This window comes from Aptenodytes forsteri, unplaced genomic scaffold, assembly GCF_000699145.1.
Source record: "Aptenodytes forsteri isolate BGI_AS27 unplaced genomic scaffold, ASM69914v1 Scaffold54, whole genome shotgun sequence".
NCBI lineage: Eukaryota > Metazoa > Chordata > Aves > Sphenisciformes > Spheniscidae > Aptenodytes > Aptenodytes forsteri.
Window position 1 is genome coordinate 13,073,940 of NW_008796044.1, and position 23,595 is coordinate 13,097,534.

The following is a 23,595-nucleotide window of genomic DNA, read 5'->3' on the forward strand; positions in this document are numbered from 1 at the left end:
AGCTCCCCAGGCCATCTAGACCAGCTCACAGGATGCATAAAAGCCAAGAATGTGAGCAAACGTGGGGGAGGCCCAGGTCACCCCCATTTCCAGCCCCGTCCTCACCAAGGATGCCACTTGGGCTGGTGCAACAGCATCACAGCATGGCTGCCTCCCAGCACATCTCTGTTCACACCCACCGTTTCAACGGCTGCCCCAAATCCCTCCCAAGCCAGCCTTCTGCTCCTCACCGCCCCGTGACACTGGGCAGCACTGGGTGGCACTGAGGGTGCAGTTACCTCACAGAAAGGTTGGACGGGAGCAGACATAATTAAAGCATAAAATGGGGGGTTCTCCACCCAGCATTGCCACAGACAAGATGGGCACCTTTGAACATTGCTAAACCCCATGATGTCTTATTTCCTCCCCAGTAAGGCTTTCAGGAGGTACAGGGAATGAAGGGTGACCCACGAAGGTCTACGTCAACAGGACATTTCTGAGGAGAGCATGTGTTTGTCAGTGGTGGCTACGCCAAGGAGGACAAATCCAGGAAGGTTATTTTTCAGTGTAAAGGTTGACACTACAAACCAAATACATTGGCGTGAGGTTGTGCTCCAGCGTGCTTCTCCTTGGATTCCAGAGGAATCCAATTTGGTCTCATCTCCCTCCTCTCCCAGGTCTGCTGGAGGTAACATCCGGGGGCAGCGGGCTGCACATCGAACCCAAAGACACTGAGCTTGTCCTCGGCCTCCACAGCACCTTCTCCCTCTTGTGCTATGGGGATGGCGCGCTGGTCTGGGAACGGGAGGGTCAGCCCCTCGCTGCCTCGCTGGAGCACAGGGATGGTGTCTTCGTCAGCAATCTCACCCTCAGGAACGTGACGGGCCGTCACACCGGGGAGTATGCGTGCACCTACAGCCCTGACCAGGTTCCAGAGCCAGCAGAGAGGAAAGCCCTGTACATCTACGTTCCAGGTAGGGGACAGCATGTCCTTGTCTCTGCATTTCCACAGGGTTTAACAACCAGGAGAAAGAGGTCTTTGGATTATCGTCCTGTCTCCAAGTGACTGGCCTCTCAAAATCCTTCCTCCCATTGCAGGAGAGCCCTCATGGCAGGTCATCTGGCTGTGGCATGTCTCTGGTATGCCAGGTCATGAGAGAGACCCATGTGTGGTGTGTTGGGACAAGTGGTGGGGGAGGCAACGGTGCTAGGCGGCAGCGTCTGGGTCTCTCTCACCCTCCCAGGACAGGTTTGGCAAGCCCGCGACATTGCAGCTCTATTTTGCCATGGGGATTAAGGGAAGAAGCATCCCACCAGTCTGGAGACAGAGCCCTGTGTTGGAGCAGTCCTGAAGGAGCACAGAGCAGCCCTGGTTCAGCTTCAAGCAGCTTTCCGTAACCAGCATTCCCTCTCTCCCACAGATCCCTCCCTAGTCTTCCTCCCCACAATCACCTCCGAAGAGCTCTTTATCTTCATCACGGGCTACACAGAGGCCATCATCCCATGCCGCGTGACCAACCCGCAGATGCAGGTGACCCTCTATGAGAAAAAGGTGGAGAACCCCATCCCAGCTGCTTATGACCCACAACAGGGATTCAAAGGCTTCTTTGAGGATAAGACCTATTTCTGCCGGACAATCGTGGATGACCAGGAGGTGGATTCAGACACCTTCTATGTCTACAGGATCCAGGGTGAGCTGCCATTGTCTTAGCATACCTGTGCACCTGCTGTGGCTGTTCCTTCAGCCCAATGGCAGGGACAGCAAAGCTCTCCCCCTGTCTCCTTAGCGATGCCCCTGATCAATTTGGAGGCTGGATTTAGTCCTGTCTCCATTAGACAATGGGTTCTGCCAAAGTGTCAGCTCTATCCCTCAGGGAAGAGACTTTCCAGTGGACCAGTCCACGCAGGATAAATGGACTGGGTGCCCACTCATCCCTTCCTTCATTATTCATTCCTTTCTTTCACCTTTCCCACAGTGTCATCTGTGAACGTCTCCATCAGCGCAGTGCAGACCATAGTTCGTCAGGGAGAAAACGTTACCCTGATGTGCACCGTGAGCGGCAATGAGCTAGTCAACTTCAACTGGGATTATCCCCGCAAGCAAGTGAGTGCTCCAGCCCCACAGGCTCCGGGCAGCAGCTCCAGCCTTCGCCCAGATGTCCCATGGCAATCACTCATCAATATCCTAGGCGAAGCTTCATAGGAAGCTTCACCCCATGGCAGAAGCTGTGGGATGATGATGCTGCCACACAGGGAGGCTTGATGGGGAGATCCTTGGATTAAGGCTGTCTGTCTCAGTGGCCTCTGATCAATGCATGTTCCCTGTCCCTGTGGCAGCCAGACTGGGGTCCTCTACCCCCTCCTCCTCCCTCCCTGTGAGCCTGGCTTTGTAGCTCCAACGGCAGAACATGCTGTTGACTTCTCAGACCATATCTCCTGTCCCCGTTGTGCAGGCAGGGAAGGCTGTAGAGCCGGTGACTGACTTCCTGCCCGGATCCACCCATGAGATCCGCTCCATCCTCATCATCCAGAATGCGGAGCTGGAGGACAGCGGGACCTACATCTGCAACGTCTCTGAGGGCTACCATGAGAAAACGGATCGGAAAGACATCACGGTCCATGTGATCGGTGCGTCGCTGCCCACGTGCCCAAAGCCAGCAAACCACATGGGCATCCAGGCAGGATACCCCAGGGTGACACCCTCTTCTCTCCGCACAACCTCCAGCTCCCTCCCCTCCTCGCCTCTGCCCTTAGTAGCCATGGCAAAAAAACAGCCCTCACCCCAAGTCACCCCTGCCCACTTCTTGGCTTCAAAACATCCCAAACCCCCCACCACAGCTTTTGTGACCCTTTAAGACACTTGAGGGTGTGGGTGAGAGCTCTTCTGCACTGTGCAGTGCCGATGCACTGTGAGGTCAAATTGCCACCTCCCATCTGCATCTGTCCTTCTTTCATGTAATTTGAAGGAACCTGCCCCATCCCTACAAGATAACAGCCTTTTCCCTGCGTGCTGCCTGCCTCATGAGCTCCCCTGCTCCAAAGTGTGGCTCTGCACCCCCACTCCCTTTGGACGCAAGCCTGAAGCCTTGAGGGATGGATCTGGAGCTGCCCCACCACTTCTGTGTGTTCAGGGTGTTTTGTGCCAGATCCATGTTTGTCCAAAGGGCTGGAGAGGGGTCTCTTTTTAACTCTGACCCCCCCTATCCCTCCTGCCCCCTCTCAGAACGTGGCTTCGTGCGCTTCCACACCCACCTGCCCAGCACAGTGTATGCTGAGGTCCACAAGAGCCGCACCATCCAGGTGGAGGTGGAGGCCTACCCACAACCCAGCATCGTGTGGCTGAAGAACAACAAGACGTTGACCGTGGAGAGCAACAGCGAGTTCACCATCACCAGCAGGAACCTGTCAGAAACCAGGTAAGGGCCCATCACTCCTCACTGGGGTGCAGGGAGGGGATAATTCACAAAGTAAGCTGCAAATCACTTGTTGGACATGGGTTGGTGGTTGAATGCCTTTCTGTGAGTGGATTTTGAGCATGCCTCAGTTGGGTGGGCGCTGGTCACCTCCAAGCGTTGTCAGTCCTGAGGTACCTTCCCACACCCATCACTTGGGGACTGTGTCTCCTCCAGGTACCAGACGGCTCTGGTGCTGGTACGGGTGAAGCAGGAAGAAGGAGGATTTTACACCATCCGGGCTTCCAATGAGGACGATGAGCAGGAGCTGTCCTTCCATCTGCAGATAAATGGTGAGGATGGGCATGCAGACATGGGGCTGAGGAGTGTGGGGGCAGTCTCAGGGGATGGCTCCATCCTTTGCCTCAGGACCCTCAGGCTGAAGCCCTTACTCCTCTGACTACAGCTCCAGAGTGGTTTTGGTTAAAGGAAGAGCATTCAAGCAAGAAACATGCTCATTTGAGATATCTCACGCTTGGTCTCAGAGCAGGAGGACAGGAAGGCAGTGCAGACACCAGCAGCCTGGCCTTCATGCCCTGGCCCAAGGTAGTAGATGCAGAGATGATTGCGCAGCTCTGATGTCCAGGACTTTTCCCTGTGCTCGCCTGTGCTCTCCAAGCAAGCTAGATGGGGGCAGGTCTCCTCCATAACCCCCTCAAACCTTTCTCTTTTTGCTGTTAGCTTTCAAAAATAAAACATGATTGATGTGATGAGTCCTACCTCGCTGTCTCCTCACCCCCAGGCCATGTTAGGAGTACAGTGGAATCACGTTCCCCTTCCATCCTGCAGTCAGAAAGGAGAATTAATTCCCATCACTGTCTCTTGGTTTCAGTGCCAGCCAAAGTGGTGGACCTCAAGGAGAACAGCAGTGCCAGCAGTGGGGAGCAGACCGTAACATGCTCTGCTGAAGGCATGCCCCAGCCGGAGATCAGCTGGTCTACTTGCAGCGACATCAAATGGTAAGCGGAGTGATGGAGCCCATGAGAATGGCTGGACTCTCACATTCATTAGAATAATAGACTATTATTTTATTGTATTCTGCTGACCCACATGCCCGGCATCCCATGGTGGCGCGTGGTCCCAGCTGCCTCTCAGGTGCCTTTATCCTCCCCCGGACCAGGTGCAGCACCAAGGGGCAGCCCACCCGGCTGCTGGGGAACGAGTCCGCGGAGATCGGTCTGCAGACCAATGCCACGTACCACGCGAAGCTGCAGGTGTACCGCGTGAACAGCACCCTGCAGCTGCACAGGGTGGACGAGCCCCTGCTCCTGAGATGCACCGTGCAAAACTTCCTGGGCACCAACTCCCAGGACATCACTCTGGTCCCACACGGTGAGCGCTGCGGGAGGCGTTTGAGCAGGCGATGGGGAGCTAGACTTCCCTCTCTGTGCCTCCAGCATGGAGGTGCTAAGAGCCAGGACTGCCCTCTGATGGCTGCAGACCTCGAAGGCAGGAAGCCTGGGTATTCTGCCCAAAATGAAGCCTCCTTTGGGTTGAGCAGGAAAGGTTGCTCCAGGAGGAGTCTGGAGCCCTTATGTCCACTGGCAGGGTCATCCCTCCAGGGAGGCGAGATGAGAGAGCCTGAGCAGGTCCGTGGTATCTTGTTATTAGCCCGCGGGTCACTAGATGGTGCCATGGACTCGAACATCCATGCGCTGAACATCTCAAATATGAGGAATGATGGTCTAAGCCCAGGTCCAGGGCTGCCAGCTCTCCCCCAAGCAAACCAGCCCCTCTAGCTCCTTACAGCCTCCCATGGTCAAACCTCTCCCAAGGCAGGAAGCCCTTCAACAAGCTGTAACAACCCATCACCCCATTATCCCTGGGTGCTGGCCCTGCAAGTGCTGGGCAGGTCTGCCCAGGAGGAGAGGACAGGGACTGCCCCCACCCAGAGGAGAGCTCAGGGTCGATGTCTGGGGGGAGTTGTGTAGCAGGAGGGGGATGGTGGCTAGAGGAGGAAAGGGGAAGGGTGCAGGGATCCCTCTGTGCTGTTGTCCCCTCCTTTTCCCAGGGTACCCAGGCCATGCAAGGTTGGAGGATTCTAACTGCTGTCCCTGTTATCATTGTAGCCTTGCCGTTCAAAGTGGTCATCATCTCTGTCATCCTGGCCTTGCTGGTCCTCACCGTCATCTCCCTGATCATCCTGATTGTCCTGTGGCAGAAGGTAAAAGAGGAGAGCGTTCCCAGGCTGCCACAGTGGTACCCCCATGTCAGGGTGGCTGGGAAGAGCAAAGCTGTGAGCTCCTGCTGGCATGGGCTTGATGATATCCCACCCATTCCAGGGACCGTGGCCCCCCCGGCATCTGTAGGCTAGATGGGGCATGAGGCAATGGCTGCAGGGACAAAAGACTCCCTGACAAAGCCCATCCACATCCCCCATGCCCTCCCTGATCCTCAGCCCCTCAGATCTCTCTTTCCCCTTTGCTCCCATTTCCAGAAACCTCGTTATGAAATCCGCTGGAAGGTGATTGAGTCAGTCAGCTCCGATGGGCATGAGTACATCTATGTGGATCCCATGCAGCTGCCTTACGACTCCAGCTGGGAGGTGCCCAGGGACAAGCTGGTGTTAGGTAAAGGCTGTGCAGGTCCCACTGATGGACCCCTGGGGTTCTGGCTGTCTGGGGGTAATGGGTTTGGGATCTCCAAAAGAGACCAACCCAGAAAGGGCACAGAGATCCCTCAAGATACGATGTGGTCCTGGGACAGAGGGACCATCTGGGACCACGGTGGGAAGCCAGCTGCTCCCTTTGGCATGAGGCACTGGTTTATTCCTGGCTATCCTTTCCTATGGCTGGAAGCTCCTTCCCTTCCCAGCCGGACAGAAACCAGCCCCAACCACAAACACCACCTCCATGCCCACCAGGATGACTGCAGCAAGGCTGGTGTGGTTTCAAACAGAGGACTTGCCTTTTCCAAGCTCCTCGCCTCACCTCTTCTCGAGGAGTACTGCCAATCTTGTCTCCTCGCTGTTTCTTTGCAGGACGCACTCTAGGCTCCGGTGCCTTTGGACGTGTGGTGGAGGCAACAGCCCATGGCCTGAGCCATTCGCAGTCCACCATGAAAGTGGCGGTCAAAATGCTCAAGTGTGAGTTGTCCCCGCACCATACCTTACCCCATCCCAAAGCTGTGAGGCCGAATGGTGCCCATGTGCTCCGCTCCTCGCCCGTCCGCTCACACCGGCTCTCCCCAACAGCCACTGCCCGGAGCAGCGAGAAGCAAGCCCTTATGTCCGAGCTGAAGATCATGAGCCACTTGGGACCTCACCTCAACATCGTGAACTTGCTGGGGGCCTGCACCAAAGGAGGTAGATGAACCCTGGGCGCCTTGTCTCCTCTCCCTGCTGCCCTGGGCTGTTCTGAGTAGGAGAACTGTCCTCAGAGAGAATAATTCCTGTTTTCTGGTTCAGAATGATTCACCCTTCCACTAGGAAACCCTTGTGGGGCTCTGAAAGCCTTTCTTTCCAACCTGATTAAAACTGAGAAGGCGTGTTTCTGTTAACCCCCACCTCCCTCCCCAAACACAAATTTCAAATTCCAAAAATGCTCGGTACCCAGAAAGATGGCTTTTCCCCCTGGCCCTGCCTAGATATCCTGCAATCTGGTAATGTCCCTGTGGGATGAAATTCCCTGCCCCGGGGAGTGAGCGGGGCTGAGGCAGGGCTGACACGGGTGCTTTCTCCCACCAGGGCCCATCTATATCATCACCGAGTACTGCCGCTATGGGGACCTGGTGGACTACCTGCACCGTAACAAGCACACCTTCCTGCAGTCCTATGGAGAGAAGGCACGGCGAGAGGCAGAGGTGTACGGGAACACCGCCAAGGAGGACCACGTGCAGAGGTACCTGGAAAGCAGCACTGTCCTCCTCCCTGGTGCCTACCCCATCCTAGCCCCCATCAATGAGGGAGGCTGGTACTGCCAGGAAGGATACCTACATTTCCTCCAGACCAGTAAAGTAAACACTGGCCCAGCACTGGGACACAGTTGGCCACTCTCTTACCTTGTGAGACTGGCCCATGTGCCAACAAGCCACCTCCAAACAGCTCCTGGCAGACGGGAAGTTAGCAGAGGCAATCTGTGTGTCCTGGAGGCTGAGTTTGCTAGCACACACACTGGCTGCTCCATGCCAGTTGGGAATATTCCCTGGCATCGTTAACTTTACTAGCATAACCACAGCTACACTTCGAGTACGGAGACGAAGGGTTTCCCAGCATGTCTTAACCCTTGGAGACCTCAGCTCTGCATTTTCAGGGCAGGTCTCGTTGCTACTGAGCCTAAGGGAGAAGTGCTAGAAGGAGTGCAGTTGCACAAGAGGTGCTTCAAGGAAAGAGAAACGGTCCTTCATCCAGTTGCCAGCTGTAAGGGATGCAGGCAGATCAGTGCACAGAAACGGTCCCATGGGAAATTAGAAAGCAGCATTTCCTTCCAGCACGCCAAAACAATAGTAAAATAGAGCAGTGTTAGGACATCAGCACAGCTGCCCCCTGTGCTTTCTGCTTGAAGGCAGCTGAGATCCTCCTAAGCACCGAGCACAGCCTCCCAAGCCCGTGGGGACGTGCCCGACAGCTCTGGCCATGCAGCAGGTTTCCCTTGCCCAGCACCATCATGTGGAAGGCCTCAAGATGCTGCTTCCCAGATGCAGTTGTTGGTCACGCAAGGGAGAGGTGCTCAAGGGTGCAGATGTTTGCTGATCCAAACTGGGAAGGTTTAACTGTGGACAAAGAGTTGTGTCCTGCCTGCTCAGTTCAGTCTTCTCCAGGTCAGACCTGGCCAGCCTGGGAACATACACCACCAAGGTGGAGGGTTTCACCTGCCCACTCTGGCTTGGGTCTCCTGCCGTCCTGTCCTGTGGGTGCCTGTGGAGCTGCATGGCCCTGCCTCCCGTTCCTGCCCTCCCCAGTGCTGAGCTCGTGTGCTGAGCCAAGCCTGTGCTCTGCCAGGCAAGGTGGGCATGAGAAGCTGCAGCCTGTGGGCAAGGATACCTGGAGACCCGCAGGGGAAGATGGCGGGGCTGTTTAAAGCTAGCCCTGAGGACACCAGAGCTGTTAGGTGGTGGAAGGAGGCCTCCAGTGTCATTTGCACTTCTCTGCATGCATGATGCAGGGCTTCTTTCCCTGCTGTGTGGGACATTTCAGTGCCGGGGCTGAGGATTCAGGAATTGCAGTCCCACAAATCATTGTTCCCATCCCCTGCATCTCCTCCTCCCCTCTGGATCTGAACAGCCTCTTTACATGCCCCCACAGTCACCTCTCCTTGTCTGTGGAGAGCGACGGGGGCTACATGGACATGAGCAAGGACGACTCACTGGATTATGTGCCCATGTCTGACATGAAGGGTGAAGTCAAGTACGCTGACATCGAGTCCTCTAACTACGGCACCCCATATGAGCTGGACAGCTATTCCCCGTCAGGTAACAGCTCAGCCATAGCGGGAGGGAGAGGTGCTTGCACTTTGGGCGCTGGATGCCTTTGCTTGCAGAGACGGATCGTCCATATTGGAAAGGTCACCTTTGGGACGAGTCCAGCAGTGGTGGCAGATGCCTTCACGATGGGAGCTCCCAGCTCTGTCCCTTTGTTGCTGGAGGCAGAGCAATCCCCAGTGGGTCCTTCCACTGGCGGGCAGCCCATGAGTGTGCTGAGTAACACCAACATCCATTTCTGCTTGCCCTCCAGCTCCTGAAAGAACAGACCGGGTGACGCTGATAAACGAGTCTCCGCTCCTCAGCTATATGGACTTGGTGGGCTTCAGCTTCCAGGTGGCCAATGGGATGGAGTTCCTGGCTTCCAAAAATGTACGTATCCCGGCTGGTCCATGGTGCCTGCAGCGGTGGAGGCCAACAATGCTCTGCTGTGTCCTGTGGTCAACTTCCGCTCACTGTCCCTCTGTCCATGCCAACCTCCTCATGGGAGAAGTGGCCATGCAATTGAAGAGTTGCTGACCACTTCTCTTTGGAAACACAGCCCTGAGGATCAGCATGACTATATTTGCACGTGACAGCTAACCCTGGCTTAGATCGAGCTTCAGACCTCAAATTCCCTGACTCGGAGCTCCTCCCAAGCCATGTGCAACACAGCTGTGGTATTATATCATCCCTATTTACCAGGATGACCAAACAGTGATAACCTCCCTGTGCAAAAGCACAAGGCACTCTGCAGCAGAGCTACTACTCTCCATGGACACCCCTATCGCACCACATGCTCTGAGCTCTCCAGGCCTCATCAGAAGTGCTTCTTTAGTGGAAATTAAGCCACAACAGAGGACTAGGCTCTGGGATTTCCTAAGGTCTGGCATAGCCCAGGGCAGGCAGTAATATAATTGGACCGTGTGAAACATCACACAGGGCAGGGATAAGAAAAGGGGTAGGGATGGCATCAATGACATGCGGAGAGAAATTCCTGGCTCTCTGCCTCCAGCCAGACAGTCTGATCCCCAAAAGTGCATGGTCAGTGCTCCCCCATGGAGCACAGAAGAGGAGCTCCCAGCTTCCCACAGTCACACTTTACAGTGGTGTAATATCACCATGCTCACTAGTAGTGTCTGGCAGGGTCCTGAGCAAACCTCCAGGCTGTTCATATGGAAAACATCCAACATGCTGGCAAACCAGGAGGCACAAGCTAGGCTGGTGTAACTCTGATGTCTTCAGACTGCTGGGTTGGATTGTCCAAACAGAGATGGAGACACCCCCTCCTTGCCAGCCTACCAGCCCCCTTGCTTGGTCAGGCCCTGGCAATCCCCTCTCTGCTGGGTTGTTCAAATTGCCCTTGCCGGATTTGTATGCCTGTTGCTGTCACAGGGGTAGCAGTCCAGGTGTGCAGCGAAAATGTGGTAGCTTTGCTAGTGCCCTTGAGCCATGGTTGTCCCTAGAGGTGGAGGAGATGCCTCAAATGATGTGAGGTGACCCCTGTCCCTGCAGCCCCAGAAATGGGCTAGTGCTGGAGCTGGGCTGCTTCTTCGGGCTGTCTGGGGGCCACTTGCAGTGACAGTGCCCTGCCTTCCCCCTACAGTGTGTGCATCGTGACCTGGCTGCCAGGAACGTCCTCATCTGCGAGGGGAAGCTGGTGAAGATCTGTGACTTTGGCCTGGCGAGGGACATCATGAGGGATTCCAACTATATCTCCAAAGGCAGCGTGAGTACCTTGAGCCACGCAAGTCCCTTCTTCCCAGGGATCTGGGCCTGGCACCCCCTACATGCTCCCCCTGTGAGTCACCTGTCCATCATTGTGCCCTGGGGTGGTGACAGGGCAGGACTCCCAGGAGATGGTGTCAACAGCCAACCATCCTACACCTGATGTGCTCTGCACGCTCTGGAGTAGCAGTATTGCATGCCCATATCTCCAGGCTCTTACAGAAGAACCTGGGCAGCAGCAGCAAAACTAAGGATTGTCCCCAGCACAGCCTGTCACTGGCAGCAGTGCTGCATCCCTTCCCTGCATGGCGCTGAGTCTGGTCCTGAGCTGCAGGCAGGAGGAGTGCAAGGTTAGGCAGCTTGACAGTGCTGCGGTGAGTCACTGGACACACTGGGAAGAGGTTCACAGACTTCTGCTCTAACCACTAGACCACAGGGTAAGAGGAAGTGTTTTCCTGCGAGCAGCTACTTTCCAGAAAGACGTCTCCAATCTTTCGAGGCAGGAGAGGATGAGGCTGTAATTGAGCTTCCCCAGAACCTCCCCTGTGACTTCAACAGCAGCATGCTCACTCCAGCCCTGGGGCATTTGGGAACATGCAACCCCAAGCAAAGCAGGCCATGTAATTCCCGGAGAAACTGAGGCTGGGGGAGCTGAGAGTAGAGCCAGGCCTCTCGAACCCCAATCTTTATCTACTCTATGAACTACTTAACTTCTCTCATGCTGTCTCCCATTTGCATGGGATGGCAGACAGGCACTCAGTGCCTGGGCAGGGAGACCCTCCTGCAGAGGGGCTGGGCTTTTCCAGTCCAGCCTTGGCCTAGCTGGTTTTCCTTCCAAAACGGGAAATGAAACTGGGCCCCTTTGCAATCCTTCCTGGAGATTATTTTGGTATTCGTTGTGCAAGCGAATCCCAGGAACAGCACAGCCAGTGCTGCATACAAGCTGGTCAAGTGAGGCTCCTTTTCGTGTATCACTCTGAGTGAGTAAGAGCAGGAAAAAGCTGGATGTGTCCTTCAGCTCTTTTCTGGTCATCCCACAGCCCTCTCCAGCCTGGTCTCAGGTTTCCAAAGTCCAGATTGGCCTGGACTCCCTTCAGGAATGCTGTGGTCACGTTGTGCAAGTCAGTGGACTCCCCAAGAACTAGGAAACAGAGAACGCACACCATGACAGCTCGTCATGGCAGACAGCGATGTAAATGGATGTAGCACACCCACTCTTTCCTCCTGCCTGCTGAGTTCATCCTGCACAAGGAAAGAGGAAACTGGTCCCTCCAAGAAGGAGCTGACAGCAGATGTCAGCAGATGTGTTAGGCTGATGGACAGCTCTGAAGGGTCTTCTCTGCTTGTAAATTGGGTGTCAGACTCTCACCTGTTGAAACAAGTGCTGTAGATGCAGCTGACTCTCTTCTTGTTCCATTTTTTTCCTTTTAGACCTTCTTGCCCCTTAAGTGGATGGCTCCAGAGAGCATCTTCAACAACCTCTACACCACCCTGAGTGATGTGTGGTCTTTTGGGATTCTCCTCTGGGAGATATTCACTCTAGGTAGGTGCCCTAGAGATCATGGTGGCGTCTGTAGGTCTGATAGCATGTTAGTAGGATCCCTTCCCAGAGACAATAGAAATACATTTCTAATCCCCAAGTCCCAACCTTACCAGTGAGAGTAGCACTTCATTCCCTGTCTCCTTCTTTCCCATGCTGACGTTGCCATTTAGAAGTGAAATGAAACAGGAAAGGTAAAGAAAAAAGGAAACCTTGGTGTGAAATGCATGTTGGCATGGGGGTGGCAGGCAATCCACCAGCCTGATTTCCTGCTCTCCCTTTACACCCAGGGGGGACTCCATACCCCGAACTGCCTATGAACGAACAGTTCTACAACGCCATCAAACGTGGCTATCGGATGTCCAAACCCACCCACGCCTCTGATGAAATGTAAGTGCTGCCCATATGCATTTGCCCTGGGCCTGCCCTACACAAACTGCAGAAGCATTTCTGCCTCTGTTTTCCCCACCTGCTAACTCACCAGAGTGCTCTCTCTTCCCTCTTGTTAGCTACGATATCATGCAGAAGTGCTGGGAGGAGAAGTTTGAGATCAGACCATCCTTCTCACAGCTGGTGGTGCTTATGGGAAACCTCTTGGTGGATTGCTACAGAAAGGTATGTTCAAAGGACCCTGTGCTGGAGGGACAGAAGAGGGTCAGTGCTCTGTGGAGGATGCTGCCTTGGTTAGAGCCCTCAATCAGGGTTTGGAGACCAGCGTTTAGTGTTGCTGTGCCAGAGGATTTTGCTGTGACTAAGGCTGCATTAGTTTGAACAGCACGAAGGTGGTTTGGGCATCCTGGGGACATTGCTGAGACAACTGGCATCGCCAGACAGGCAGCTGGTATCTCAGCAACTGCGGAAATCAGAACTGGCAGGAGATCAAAAACCTGCCTCCAACTGTTTGGTATTTTGGAGCTGTGGAGTTGTGCCCCTGATCTCTCCCTTAGGAAATGTTCATGACCTGGTTTTGGTGGAGACAGGGTAGCTGAACCAAGCTAGAAGATGCCAGCCCTTCTAGAAAAAGCCTAGCAGACAGGGAAAGCAAATATAACACAAGTGCATTTTCTCCACTCACAAGACCTTCCCGTTTCTTTGGTAACCTGCCCTGTGAGAGCAGAGGTACCAGCAGGTGGATGAAGAGTTCATGAAGAGTGACCACCCTGCTGTTGTCCGCACAAGACCCACAATCCCTGGGCTGAACAATGCCAGGCTCACTCCCAGCTCCCCCACCGGCAGCATCCTCTACACAGCCGTGCACCAGAACGGGGGCGAGAATGATTATATCCATCCTCTACGTGCACCGGCAGCATCCTCTACACAGCCGTGCACCAGAATGGGGGCGAGAATGATTATATCATCCCTCTTCCCGACCCCAAACCCGAGGCAGTCTGCGATCTCCCTCAGGAGGTCTCCATCAGCCGGGCCAGGTAAAAACATCACTTCTAAATATTGTCCCTTCCCCCCACTGCCCAAATCTGAAAATGGGGGCCTCAAGAGGAAATGGTGACGCTCTGCTATGGGACAGACCAGGGGTGGGTTTACCAGGAGAGAAGGAGGGCAGCGTCATCCCCATCTGAAGTGCTGCGACCTTGCATGAGCCTGCAGGGATGAAGATGAACCAGAGGAGCTGGGATGTGAGCTAAGATAAGGTGTCGTGTCATATCATGTCTCCGTACATCAGCTGGCACAGCTGGGGAAAAGAGACCCCCACTTACAAGGAGTAGGGCACACTGGGGTGCACAGCCCGCAGAGCCCAACTGGCTGTATGTTGTGTTTGAGGGCTGAATAGACCCAAGTGATACTGTCTGCCCCCCTGTGGAAAGCTACTCAGATAGACTGGGGCTGCCAGGAGATTGACGCGCTTCTCAGCCGCTGGGAATCCTCTCTCACCAGGACACTTGGGACAAGGCACTCATTTCTCTCTCCTCCTTGTCTCCCTTCAGCTCTACGCTGAACGAGGCCAACACATCATCTACAATATCCTGTGACAGCCCTCTGGGCCTCCGGCAGGATGAGGAGCAGGAATCCGACCCACAGGCAGGCTGCCAGGAGCCGACCACAGGGCACCAAGAGGTGGAGGAGAGTTTCCTGTAGTCAGAGCTGGGCTGACTCTGCATCTCCCCACAGTGAGACCAGCTGAAGGGCTGACCCAGACGTCACAGAGAGCCATGCTTTGCGCTTGTACATTGGGACATCCCCACCTGTCCCAGCATTCCTCCTTCCCTCCCATCTCCCAGTGTTGGGTGGGGAATTAAAGACTTTTCCCCATTGCCATTCCCTTCCCCCTTACAAAGAGGTGGCTCAGTGCCAGCAACCTTCCAGATCACTGCCACATCCTCCTCAATGATCAAACCACTGCAGGAGGGAGACATCTCACAGACCAACATTTTCTTTTCAAGTGGAAGACGTGGGTTGGATCTCCACAAGAGACGCCACTTTCTGCATTGCTAAGATGATACTCCAGCCTCTTCCCCCTCCATGGCAATGAGTTTCATCTCCTCTGCACCAGCACTTCTCTGATGGTCTCAGCACCAACCACACCATGGTTCTGTGAAATGCAACCGGGACAGATGATTTGCTTGGAGCCCATTGCTGGGGTGTAGAGAACCTGCAACATCAACCTTCAGCTGCTGGAGATCAAGAGTACATTGGGTAGATTCTCCTCCAAGCACAGCCAAGTCCTGGAGAGACCAGCCAGCGTCTCAGAGATACTGAATCACCATTTTCCTTTCTTGATAACTCTTCTATGGTGGATAGAGTGTCACAAGCACTACAGGTACCCATGGTTCTGGGGCACAGCTCTGCACACACCTAGAGGGGCTGTCGCACCCCGAACCCTTTTGTGCCCAGCATGGCACCAGGAGCCCCAAGGGCATGCCAGGAACTCAAAATGCTCTCATAATGACTCTGTTGTAGTAGCAAAGAGGGCAGTCCAGTGTTGTTCGTGTTGTCTGTGTGGACACTAAGCTAATTATTCTCCATTGAAGATTTAAAGGGAACAAATATATTAATCCACTAGCCAGGGCCAGTATAAGGAAGCAATATGGCTATTTAAAAATCTACTGCCACTAAGCCCAGCCTGCCACTAACCAGCTCATCTGCTGGGAAATCATATAACCCTGCCAGCTGCAAAATCTTTGTGCCTTATCTTTGGGAAGCAAGGGCTCCCTTTTGATAGACTGTTCACCCAAACACCCTTTCTCAGAATGGGAGGTCTCACCGGTCCCTCCTGAGTCATAGCAAGACTATGGGGAGCAATAAGGATGCCAGAACACCAACCCAGGGACATCTCAAAAGAGAGAGAGGGAGAGAGGCTGGGAAGCTGTTTGGTCCCAGCTGAACTGTATCTCACACCCTGCCACTTTCTAGGGGTCAGGCACAGCCACGTGCAGCCTGTCAGGGCTGTGGATGAAGTGTCATGGGGAACCAAGCAGAGCAAGAGGAATCGGGGAGGATTCCTCTCTCTTGGAAAGTGTTTTGAAGAATAAAAGGGCAGAGACCTTCCTCCTGCTTCTCACCTCCTTTCTTGCTTCTCACAGGCAGGACTGGGACTTCTGGTGCTCTCAGCTGCCACTTGAATGAGGAGACTCAAAGCAGGAGGAACACCAGGCTTTTGAAATCAGTGGTGAACCCCACCTCTGCACTGATGAAAGCTAGGCCCCCAGAACTACAGCTCTGACACCGTAGAAACTAGCAGGGGTTTTTTTCTGAAAGGAGAAGTTTTGCCTTGCACAGAGCTCTGTTCGCTGCATGCCCCCCATTCCCATTAACCCCTTCATTGCCCTACTCATGCACATCTCTGTGCATCCTACAAAAAATGCACATGCAGGTTTACAAATTCAGAAATTCAATCAGCATCTTGCTGGGCTTCTTCCACCTCAAAGCCACTAAGAATTTTTTTTTTTTTTTTTAAAAATATGAAACTTCTGCCAAAAATCCCCAGCAAAACAGCTTCTGTTTTAAGTGGTCTATCGTTGCAATGCTGCCATTTATGCAGCTAAAAGAGAAGTAGATGTTTTGTGGTCTGATGCCCTTGGTAGAATGTGAACATAAGAAATAGTACTTTTATTGGCAGCCGGTGGAGTATATTTTCAGCCCATGTGGTCAGATTCCCCACCATCCGTAGGAAACACTGTGAATGACAACTGTTTTTCCATGCTCTGTTCCTTCTGCTTGTAATGAAGGAGCCATCTTCTGTGGCCACAGTTCATTAAATGATCCTAACCGCAGAGAAGCAGTAACTCATGAGATCCTTGGGGTCAGACCACTTTATTTTTCTAACATGTCAGGTGCTTGGTAGGATCCATGTCACTGCAACTTGAGCCCGTAGGATGGCACATCGGATCGTCCTAATAGTCCCTGTCTGCACCAGCTCCATTTTTAATTTGTCCTTCTCTATCAAAGGTGACCAGAAGTACCCAGTACTCCAGGTGAGGTCAAATCTAGACCTCGCATAGGGCATTAATAGTTCTGGTCTGTACTGGATTTGACTTGCCTGGTGTAGCTTTGGATAATGTTGGCCTTTTCCCAGCCACAACATACTGGTAGTTTGGAGTCATCCTCTGACCAATCTAAGCACCTACGTCTTTCTACTCTTCCGGCATTTCTAACCAAGATACTCCCCGCTGTTCCAGACATTGGGTCATCAGCACATTTTGTTAACAAGCTGTTATTTTTGGGCTGGACTGACTAATAAACATATTAAATACTTCTAGCATCAAGAGCAACCCTAGAGAGCTGCTTTTACTACCTCTGTCCAGCCCAAAGATTTCCCCATCAATTAACCCCTTCTCACCCTCCCTTTGGCCATTTGCTTATTTACTTCACAAATCCCGTAGTAATCTCCATCTTGTACAGATAAATTACTAATGAAATTACTAATTTCCCACTATCAAATAGTTTCCACTGTCCTGAAAGAGGAGATCTATTTCTTCTCCCTTCTGGGGGAACTCAGGTATCCTGTCCTGTTAGCTCGGCATTAGCTACACTTGGATGCCTATTGCATTTTGTCCCATTTGTAGATTTATTGCAATTATTCTTTGCATCAAAACCTGTTCTGGCTGCTGACGGGGTGCTAACCCCACCTCCCTCTTCCTTCTTAAAGTAGGTACGCCAGACTCTTTGTAAAATGGTACCGTTCTCCACTCCAGAGAGATATGACCAAATATTTGCCTTTGGCCCTGTGATTGCAAGGGCCAAGTCTTGCACTTTGTGGTACTTTCCTGTTCTTACTCAACTGTTCCCATCACCATTCAGCCAGGGCATGCACACCCGCTGCAGCGAGCAGATCTTCTCAGCCAGGGACAGGCTGGCAGCCGGGCAAAGCCAACACGTTTTGCTAAGCATCCCTGCAGCTCTCCTCAAAGAGAGGGCTTGGCAGGGCTGAGGCTTACAGCAGCCCCCCAGACAAGCTCTCTCCGCTCGGGGAGCCAGCTCCAGCCCCCGGCTCCCTCTCTCTCTGCTGCCGACATTCCAGTCCCTGCGTGGCCCGCCGGGTGAGGGCCAGGAGAAATGGTCGGCAGTTCTGGGCCCATCAGTTTTGTAGCCATAATTTCTCCAGTGAGACTCTGAAGGGAACCGGTCCCTCCAGGTTTTTAGTTTTGATGATTAGTATTTTTGTTTGGATGTGTTTTTGTGTTTAGAGGTGGACCCAAACTGAGCCCCCCAAAAAGGGACACATGCCACAGCTTGGGCCCATCTCTAGTGCAATATCTTTTATTTGTAGATTATATTTTACTCTACAGCTGTTACATCGTTATCAGCACCAGTATATGCATAATCCTACTGCCAGTCACTATTTCATACATACCTAAGTGTATCCCAGAAACTAATGCGACACTCTGGTGTCTCTTTCCACATTTAAGATGCTTCTCAGACTGATGTGTGCACCGGTTTTAATCCTTTTGTCCTTCTCAGTTTGAGCGTGTTATTATTTTTTTAAGTGAGAGTGTCACGTTTAGTGTTTGTTTGTGTCGTGTTAAGAAATCTAGAGCACAGCGGACTTTACTTGTAACTAAATTGTCTCTGTTCACCTGCCAAGGGGACTGTGGCAGAGTCCCACGGGGACGGGAGGCAGAAGTGCAATGCAGATGTGCAGCCAGGAGGAAATCAGCCAGAAGTGAGAAATGGCTCTTCCCCTTCTTCCCAGTCAGGGCTCTGGGCTGGGGGAGAGACAGCACCACAAATGCAGGGTACTGGGCAGTGGGTTAGGTTTTGGCTGTGGGGAAGATCTGGAGAAGGGGATTTCACAGATGTCTCCTTCTGGGGGCTTTTTCTAAAATGAGATATCAGCTAACGTGCTAAGGAGGCAAACCCCATGCTCCAATGCACAGGCGCGAGGAAGGGCTCTGGCCGGGCTCGGTGCTTAGCTCAGATCCCAGGGTTGGTGTGGCCAGTTCACAGTGCAAACCACAGGATGTCCCACATGGACAGGAGAGCAGTGGGCTGCCAAGCCAGCCCCCGGGAGCCTGGACGCAGCCTGGCTGCGCTCCCACTTGGAGAACATGAAGGTTGCTCTTTGGCAGCCCTCAGCAGCCTTTTGGCAGCCTTCGCCCCAGGTGGTTGCACAGGCAGAGAGCAGCCAGGGCAGCTGCAGGTCCCCACTGGGTGCCGGGCAGCTCCTGGGCCATGCACAGGTCCTTCCCGCAGCAGATTGCAGCCCAGCCTGGATGCTGAGCAGCCAAGGCTGACTGTAACAGTGGAGGTACCATGTTGTCTGCAGGACTTGCCCAGGGCAGGCCAGGTATCATTCAAAAATTTCATGGGTCAGCACATGGGTTGCTGGGCTCCCAGCATAATTCCCATGTTTCACCCGGAGGGCTGAAGTCTCTGGGATATGCCAAGATGGATCCAGTTAGCTTTGGCAAAGGCAGGGGAACTGCTCCAATTTAGCTCCAGCGGCACTTTGGAGAGATGACTCTTGCAGAGGTGGGAGGAGGCAGGGAAGCCAACTCATGCTGGGAGGCCTGCAGCGTCCCATTGTTCCTGTCCTTTCCTCCTTCATGGATTGCACCATAACTGTAAAGCTTGCCCAAAGCTTGCCCTCTGCCATCTCCCCGTCCTGCTGTGCTGGCTTGCTGGCATCATGCTGTTACTCTGCAGCATCTCTGAACAGAAACAGCACCTGCCTCCACGCTGTCTGTCAGAAACCATCCTGAGGGCAAAGGAAAAAACAGAGTTTGGACTAAGGTACCAAAGAGTTAACATTTTCCTAGGTTTACAGATGTATTTGTAGGATTTGTACTATGTCACATTTATAGCCATGAGATATTATTTTTATGCTGTAAACTTTTACAAATACGTTTTTAAAGAAAGAGTTTAAAAATAAAGGTGTTTTTCTTTTTGCAAAGTTCCATCTCTTCCTCTGTTTGCCTGGTTTTGGTTGCTGCCACCTTCTCACACTCAGATGGGGCTGGGAATACAGCTTAACCATGTCGTGGGTGAAGGCTAAGCATGTTAATACACTGTGCATGACCCCAACTCTTAACGAAAGCCAAGCTGGGAGCCAGGCAGAGACAAGCACAGCAAGGCAACAGCTGAGCCCAGATACATGGTAAGGAAAAGGGGCTGCGAACAGGGCAGGATCTGCCCCATTTCTCTGGTAACTGGCCAGCTTGTGAGTGGTGTTGCACTGGGAGGAGGTGGGTAGAGGGAACGACACCGGGAACAGTTCCCATGTGTATCCCCAGTGCCAGACGTTTGGGCCAGCAGCCCCCAACAAGGGCTTGATGTGTTTCTTGGGGGCATTGCTGGGTCTCTGCTCAGATCAGGGTAGGGATGCGGGAACTGCCAGACTGAACAGTGCTGGGCTGAAGGAGATGGGGGACACCACAGTGCTGTTGATTTTTCCATGTAGTTTAATGGCTCAGGGCAGTGGGAGAGACTGGGGGCAGCAATGGGGCAGGGCACCAGGAGGAGCCACACTGCATTGCACAGGGCTCCCCATGTCCTGCTCTCCTCTGAGATGGGTTCTCCTCCCCTCCCTCTGGGATGAGGAATTAATTGATACCTTTTAAAGACACAACCCCACAGTACTTGCTCCCTACACTACCACTCCCTCTGGTCCACATGTGCCCCTGCTTTCCTCCTACTCCTCTCACCTTCTCCCAGTCACCCCTCCAGCAGTGCTGGGGTCCCCCATCCCCATGGGACACAGGCACCTCCTGAGTCCAGCCCAAAGTTTTCTCCTCTCTCTGGCTCCAGTGAAACTGCTCCTCTCGAAAATGGCCCCAGGCTGCTGAGCAGATCTGTTTGTTTGCAGCCAGCTCCGAGCCACATGCTTGGAAAGCCCACAGGCAGCTCCGAGCCACATGCTTGGAAAGCCCAGGGTTGCTGTGAAGAGGGGATTTTGAACTGAGGTTCAAATATACTGATGTTGACCCTGTTTTCAGGCTGCATGATGCAGCCCAGGTGCAAGTCCCTGCTGGCAGCAGTCGTGCCTCCCTCAGCTCCTGGAAACCCTTTGTGTACCCAAAAGCCCAAGGCATCAGCTGCAGCAGGAGACAAGTCCAAGTCCCAGCAAGGCTCCCCTTTCCAGCACGGCCTGTCCTGGGTTCCAGTCTTTGCTCAGTTTGCCAGAGAGAAGGTTTGCAGGCTCCCTGACCAGCTCAGGCTGATTCTCCCCAGATATGCTCTGAGTCACCTGGCACGGATCAGCCATGACAGGCAGACAGGGCATTTTTCTCCAGGAGCTGAATCAGCAGGGGAAAAAAAATCACCTCATCTCCAGAGAGGCTGCAGCAAAGGCTTGGGGGGAAGCAGGGAGGGGGAATTGGTAGACCTCAGCCCTGAACCCAGCCGGCTCCCACTGCCCAATCCCTGCCTGGCAGGCCTTTTGCATGTCGGGGTGCACTGAGGAGGGGTCATGGGGCTGGGAATGAGTAGGCAGACACAGGGACTACCAGCCTCCCAGCAGGGCATTTTCCCCACCCCGAAACAAGTCTCCTCTCCAGTGATGAGACAGGCACCTTGTGGAAGAGCTCAGGGAAGCAGAGAAACTCAGACTGTGGAGACAAACCCTGGCCTGCTGCAACCAGGGTTTTTAGCTGTTTGGGTACCAACAGCTCACTCGTGTCCCCAGACTGCTGCAGGACAGTACAGGCAGGCATGACACCTTGGCCAGCTGTACTCAGTGCAGGGGTCCTGTAGGACTGGAATGGCCCAGCCCCACTCCCAGCCTGGGAAACAAGCCTGAGCTCCCAGTGCTCCCAGCCAGGGCTCACAGCAGCCTCCACTCTCCCCTCCACAGCCAGCCTGCGGCCAGCAAGGCACTGAGCAAGTCTCGTGCCATCTCCCAGCACGCCTTCCTGGCCATCGGGGCCTCCACAGACATCCCTGGGTGATGTGACTCAAAGTAAGGCTGCAGGTCCTCTGAGAGCATCCCTGCCCCTTGCTCAGACCCGCTTGGGCACATGAGGCCCAGCAGCACTCCTGTGGCTGAGCTGCTGCTTGCAACCACAGGATTTGGCGTGCAGCCTGCAGGCAGGAAGAGGTGGCCACCAATGAGGGAGAAACCCCAGCAGACAGCTTGTCGCACTGAGCATCCCCAGGTGCGCCCAGCCCAGCTTGGGGACCCGTGTGTACAGGCTGTGACTTGTCACCTGTGGACCACTGACATCAGAGACGCTCTGCAAGGGGCCTCCTCAAAGAGAAGAAGGGAGGCTGAGAGATTGTTTCCCTTCTCTGTATTAAACCTGTCTGGTTTAATACTTGTTCACACTGGTGAGTCAGTTCTCTCTGAGCTGGCATGTGTTCCTGGAAAAAAAAAAAAAAACAAACTTAAAAAGAAGAAGGAGGGAAACAAACATCCTTTAAAAAGCCCCTTTGGCTCAAAAGGAGGAAAGAATAATCAGGCAGACGTCTCCTGTGGCCCAGCCACTTGACAGCCCCCCAGCTCTGGGCAGGAGCCCCCCAGCGCACCATGCTGCCTCTACTTTGTGTTCTTCTTCCCCACATCCTGCCAGGAAAAACTGCTGAGAGGAAATCTTCTCTGGCCAAAAACTGCCTTTCCTTCTCTCTGGACTCCCTCGTGCTCTCCAGCCATCCTTCTGGCCAAAACCAAGAGCTCTCTCTCCATGTTCCTATGACTCTTAGTCATCTCCAGCACAGTCAGCCATGCTCTCATCTCTTGGCCCCAAGACCTTATCTTGCTGGTACCTCTCTAACTGCCCCCTTTGGAGAAGCCCACTCCCCTCTGGTTTGTGGAGGCATGAGGGGCACTCCTCTGCCTAGCACCTTTGCATTGCAAGTGCAGATTCAACAGCCACCTCTGTGCAGACGTTTTGGAAAAGCCCATCTCTTTCTGCCCACATTTCACAGCCGGCGTCCCTGTCACCTACCCACCGATGGGGCTGCAGCTGGGTGCAGCTAAGGCAGAGCCCTCCAGCTCGCCCCAGGCAGGACCTTCCTCCCCTGTGCTTCCCAGCACTGTCAGGTGATGGTTGTAACTTCCCACCCCAGAGCTGCCGTGAACTGTCATGAGCTTGTTCTGCAGCGTGAGGTTATCCAGAGATAGAGCAGAGAGCATCATCCCTGTGTCTGATGATCTGCTAACATCTTGCTGACTTGAGCACCCCTGGGACAACTGTTTTGCTTCGAGCCTACCCTCACCCTCTGTTCTGGAAGAGGTGCGGTCCAGGGGAGGATTAACAAAGTGCCTAATTACTGCTCCCAGGTGCCTGCCAGGATGTCAATTAGAAAACAGCTTTAAAAAGCCTCCCCACCAGCAAGGTAGTATGGCTGGGTGGAGTGGGCTCCTGGGGAGGAGGGGTTCTGCTTGAGCCTCTGTGGTTACCTGATGGTGAGATGGTTGCTGTGAGCTCCAGGCTTGGAGGTACTGGGAGAGGAGGAGAGCTGGGATCCCCATGTGTCCCCCAGCCCAGCTGGGGACAGGGAAGAGTCTGCAGACTGGACCCCAACATGTTTCCCTGCTGGGGAGGGTGGTGAAGGCAAGCCTGCAGCTGGCTGGGCTTGACCCTGCCTCTGCGTGGTGCTGGAGTGGGGCTCGGGGGTCATCCTGTGTGGCCGCAGGACCCATCTCTGCACCAGGGATCACACTCTTAGTTAAAACAAAATAATTTGCCATCTTCACAGGCCTTTTCCCACCTGGGAGCTGCCCCAGGCTGAATCATCTTCGTGGGCCCGTTGTGAGGGAGTCAGCCATGTTTCTGTGTGGGTCCTCAGGACCCGAAGCCAGCAAGATCCACCAGGCGTGAGGTAAAACTTGTCCCACTGAGGTAAAATGGAGTCCCCTGCCATCAAGGCAGGTCCCAGCCAGGTTCTTTGTGTCCCCAAGCAAGAGAAAAGAGTACAGAAGTCCCTGGGGGTTTGGGTGGCAGTCACCAGGGCACATCAGGATTGTCCTGAAACTTGGCATGGTGCAGTGGCCCCTGCCAGCCCTGGGGAGCGGCCTGGGGCTGAACCCCTCTCTGGGGCAGGAGGGTGGCCCCAACAGCGGGGGGGGGGCCTGCAGCGGGGGGCATGCATGGCCCCACCACTGCC

At 53.9% G+C, this 23,595-nt stretch overlaps 1 protein-coding gene across 1 annotated transcript in view; it reads left to right on the top strand.

Annotated features, from left to right (window-relative positions):
- Positions 1–19,428, top strand: part of PDGFRB (platelet derived growth factor receptor beta) — a 34,652-nt gene extending 15,224 nt beyond the window's left edge. The window contains exons 3-24 of the mRNA XM_009285851.2: positions 657–953; positions 1,401–1,670; positions 1,956–2,083; positions 2,433–2,607; positions 3,203–3,395; positions 3,609–3,724; positions 4,264–4,390; positions 4,552–4,763; positions 5,501–5,595; positions 5,869–6,001; positions 6,412–6,516; positions 6,625–6,735; positions 7,117–7,270; positions 8,674–8,840; positions 9,103–9,221; positions 10,435–10,557; positions 11,988–12,099; positions 12,387–12,486; positions 12,606–12,711; positions 13,214–13,364; positions 13,418–13,523; positions 14,040–19,428. Coding sequence (XP_009284126.1) covers positions 657–953; positions 1,401–1,670; positions 1,956–2,083; positions 2,433–2,607; positions 3,203–3,395; positions 3,609–3,724; positions 4,264–4,390; positions 4,552–4,763; positions 5,501–5,595; positions 5,869–6,001; positions 6,412–6,516; positions 6,625–6,735; positions 7,117–7,270; positions 8,674–8,840; positions 9,103–9,221; positions 10,435–10,557; positions 11,988–12,099; positions 12,387–12,486; positions 12,606–12,711; positions 13,214–13,364; positions 13,418–13,523; positions 14,040–14,190 — 3,251 coding nt within the window. The 3' untranslated portion in view covers positions 14,191–19,428. The remainder of the gene's footprint in view (positions 1–656; positions 954–1,400; positions 1,671–1,955; positions 2,084–2,432; positions 2,608–3,202; positions 3,396–3,608; positions 3,725–4,263; positions 4,391–4,551; positions 4,764–5,500; positions 5,596–5,868; positions 6,002–6,411; positions 6,517–6,624; positions 6,736–7,116; positions 7,271–8,673; positions 8,841–9,102; positions 9,222–10,434; positions 10,558–11,987; positions 12,100–12,386; positions 12,487–12,605; positions 12,712–13,213; positions 13,365–13,417; positions 13,524–14,039) is intronic.
- The last annotated feature ends 4,167 nt before the right edge of the window (positions 19,429–23,595 follow it).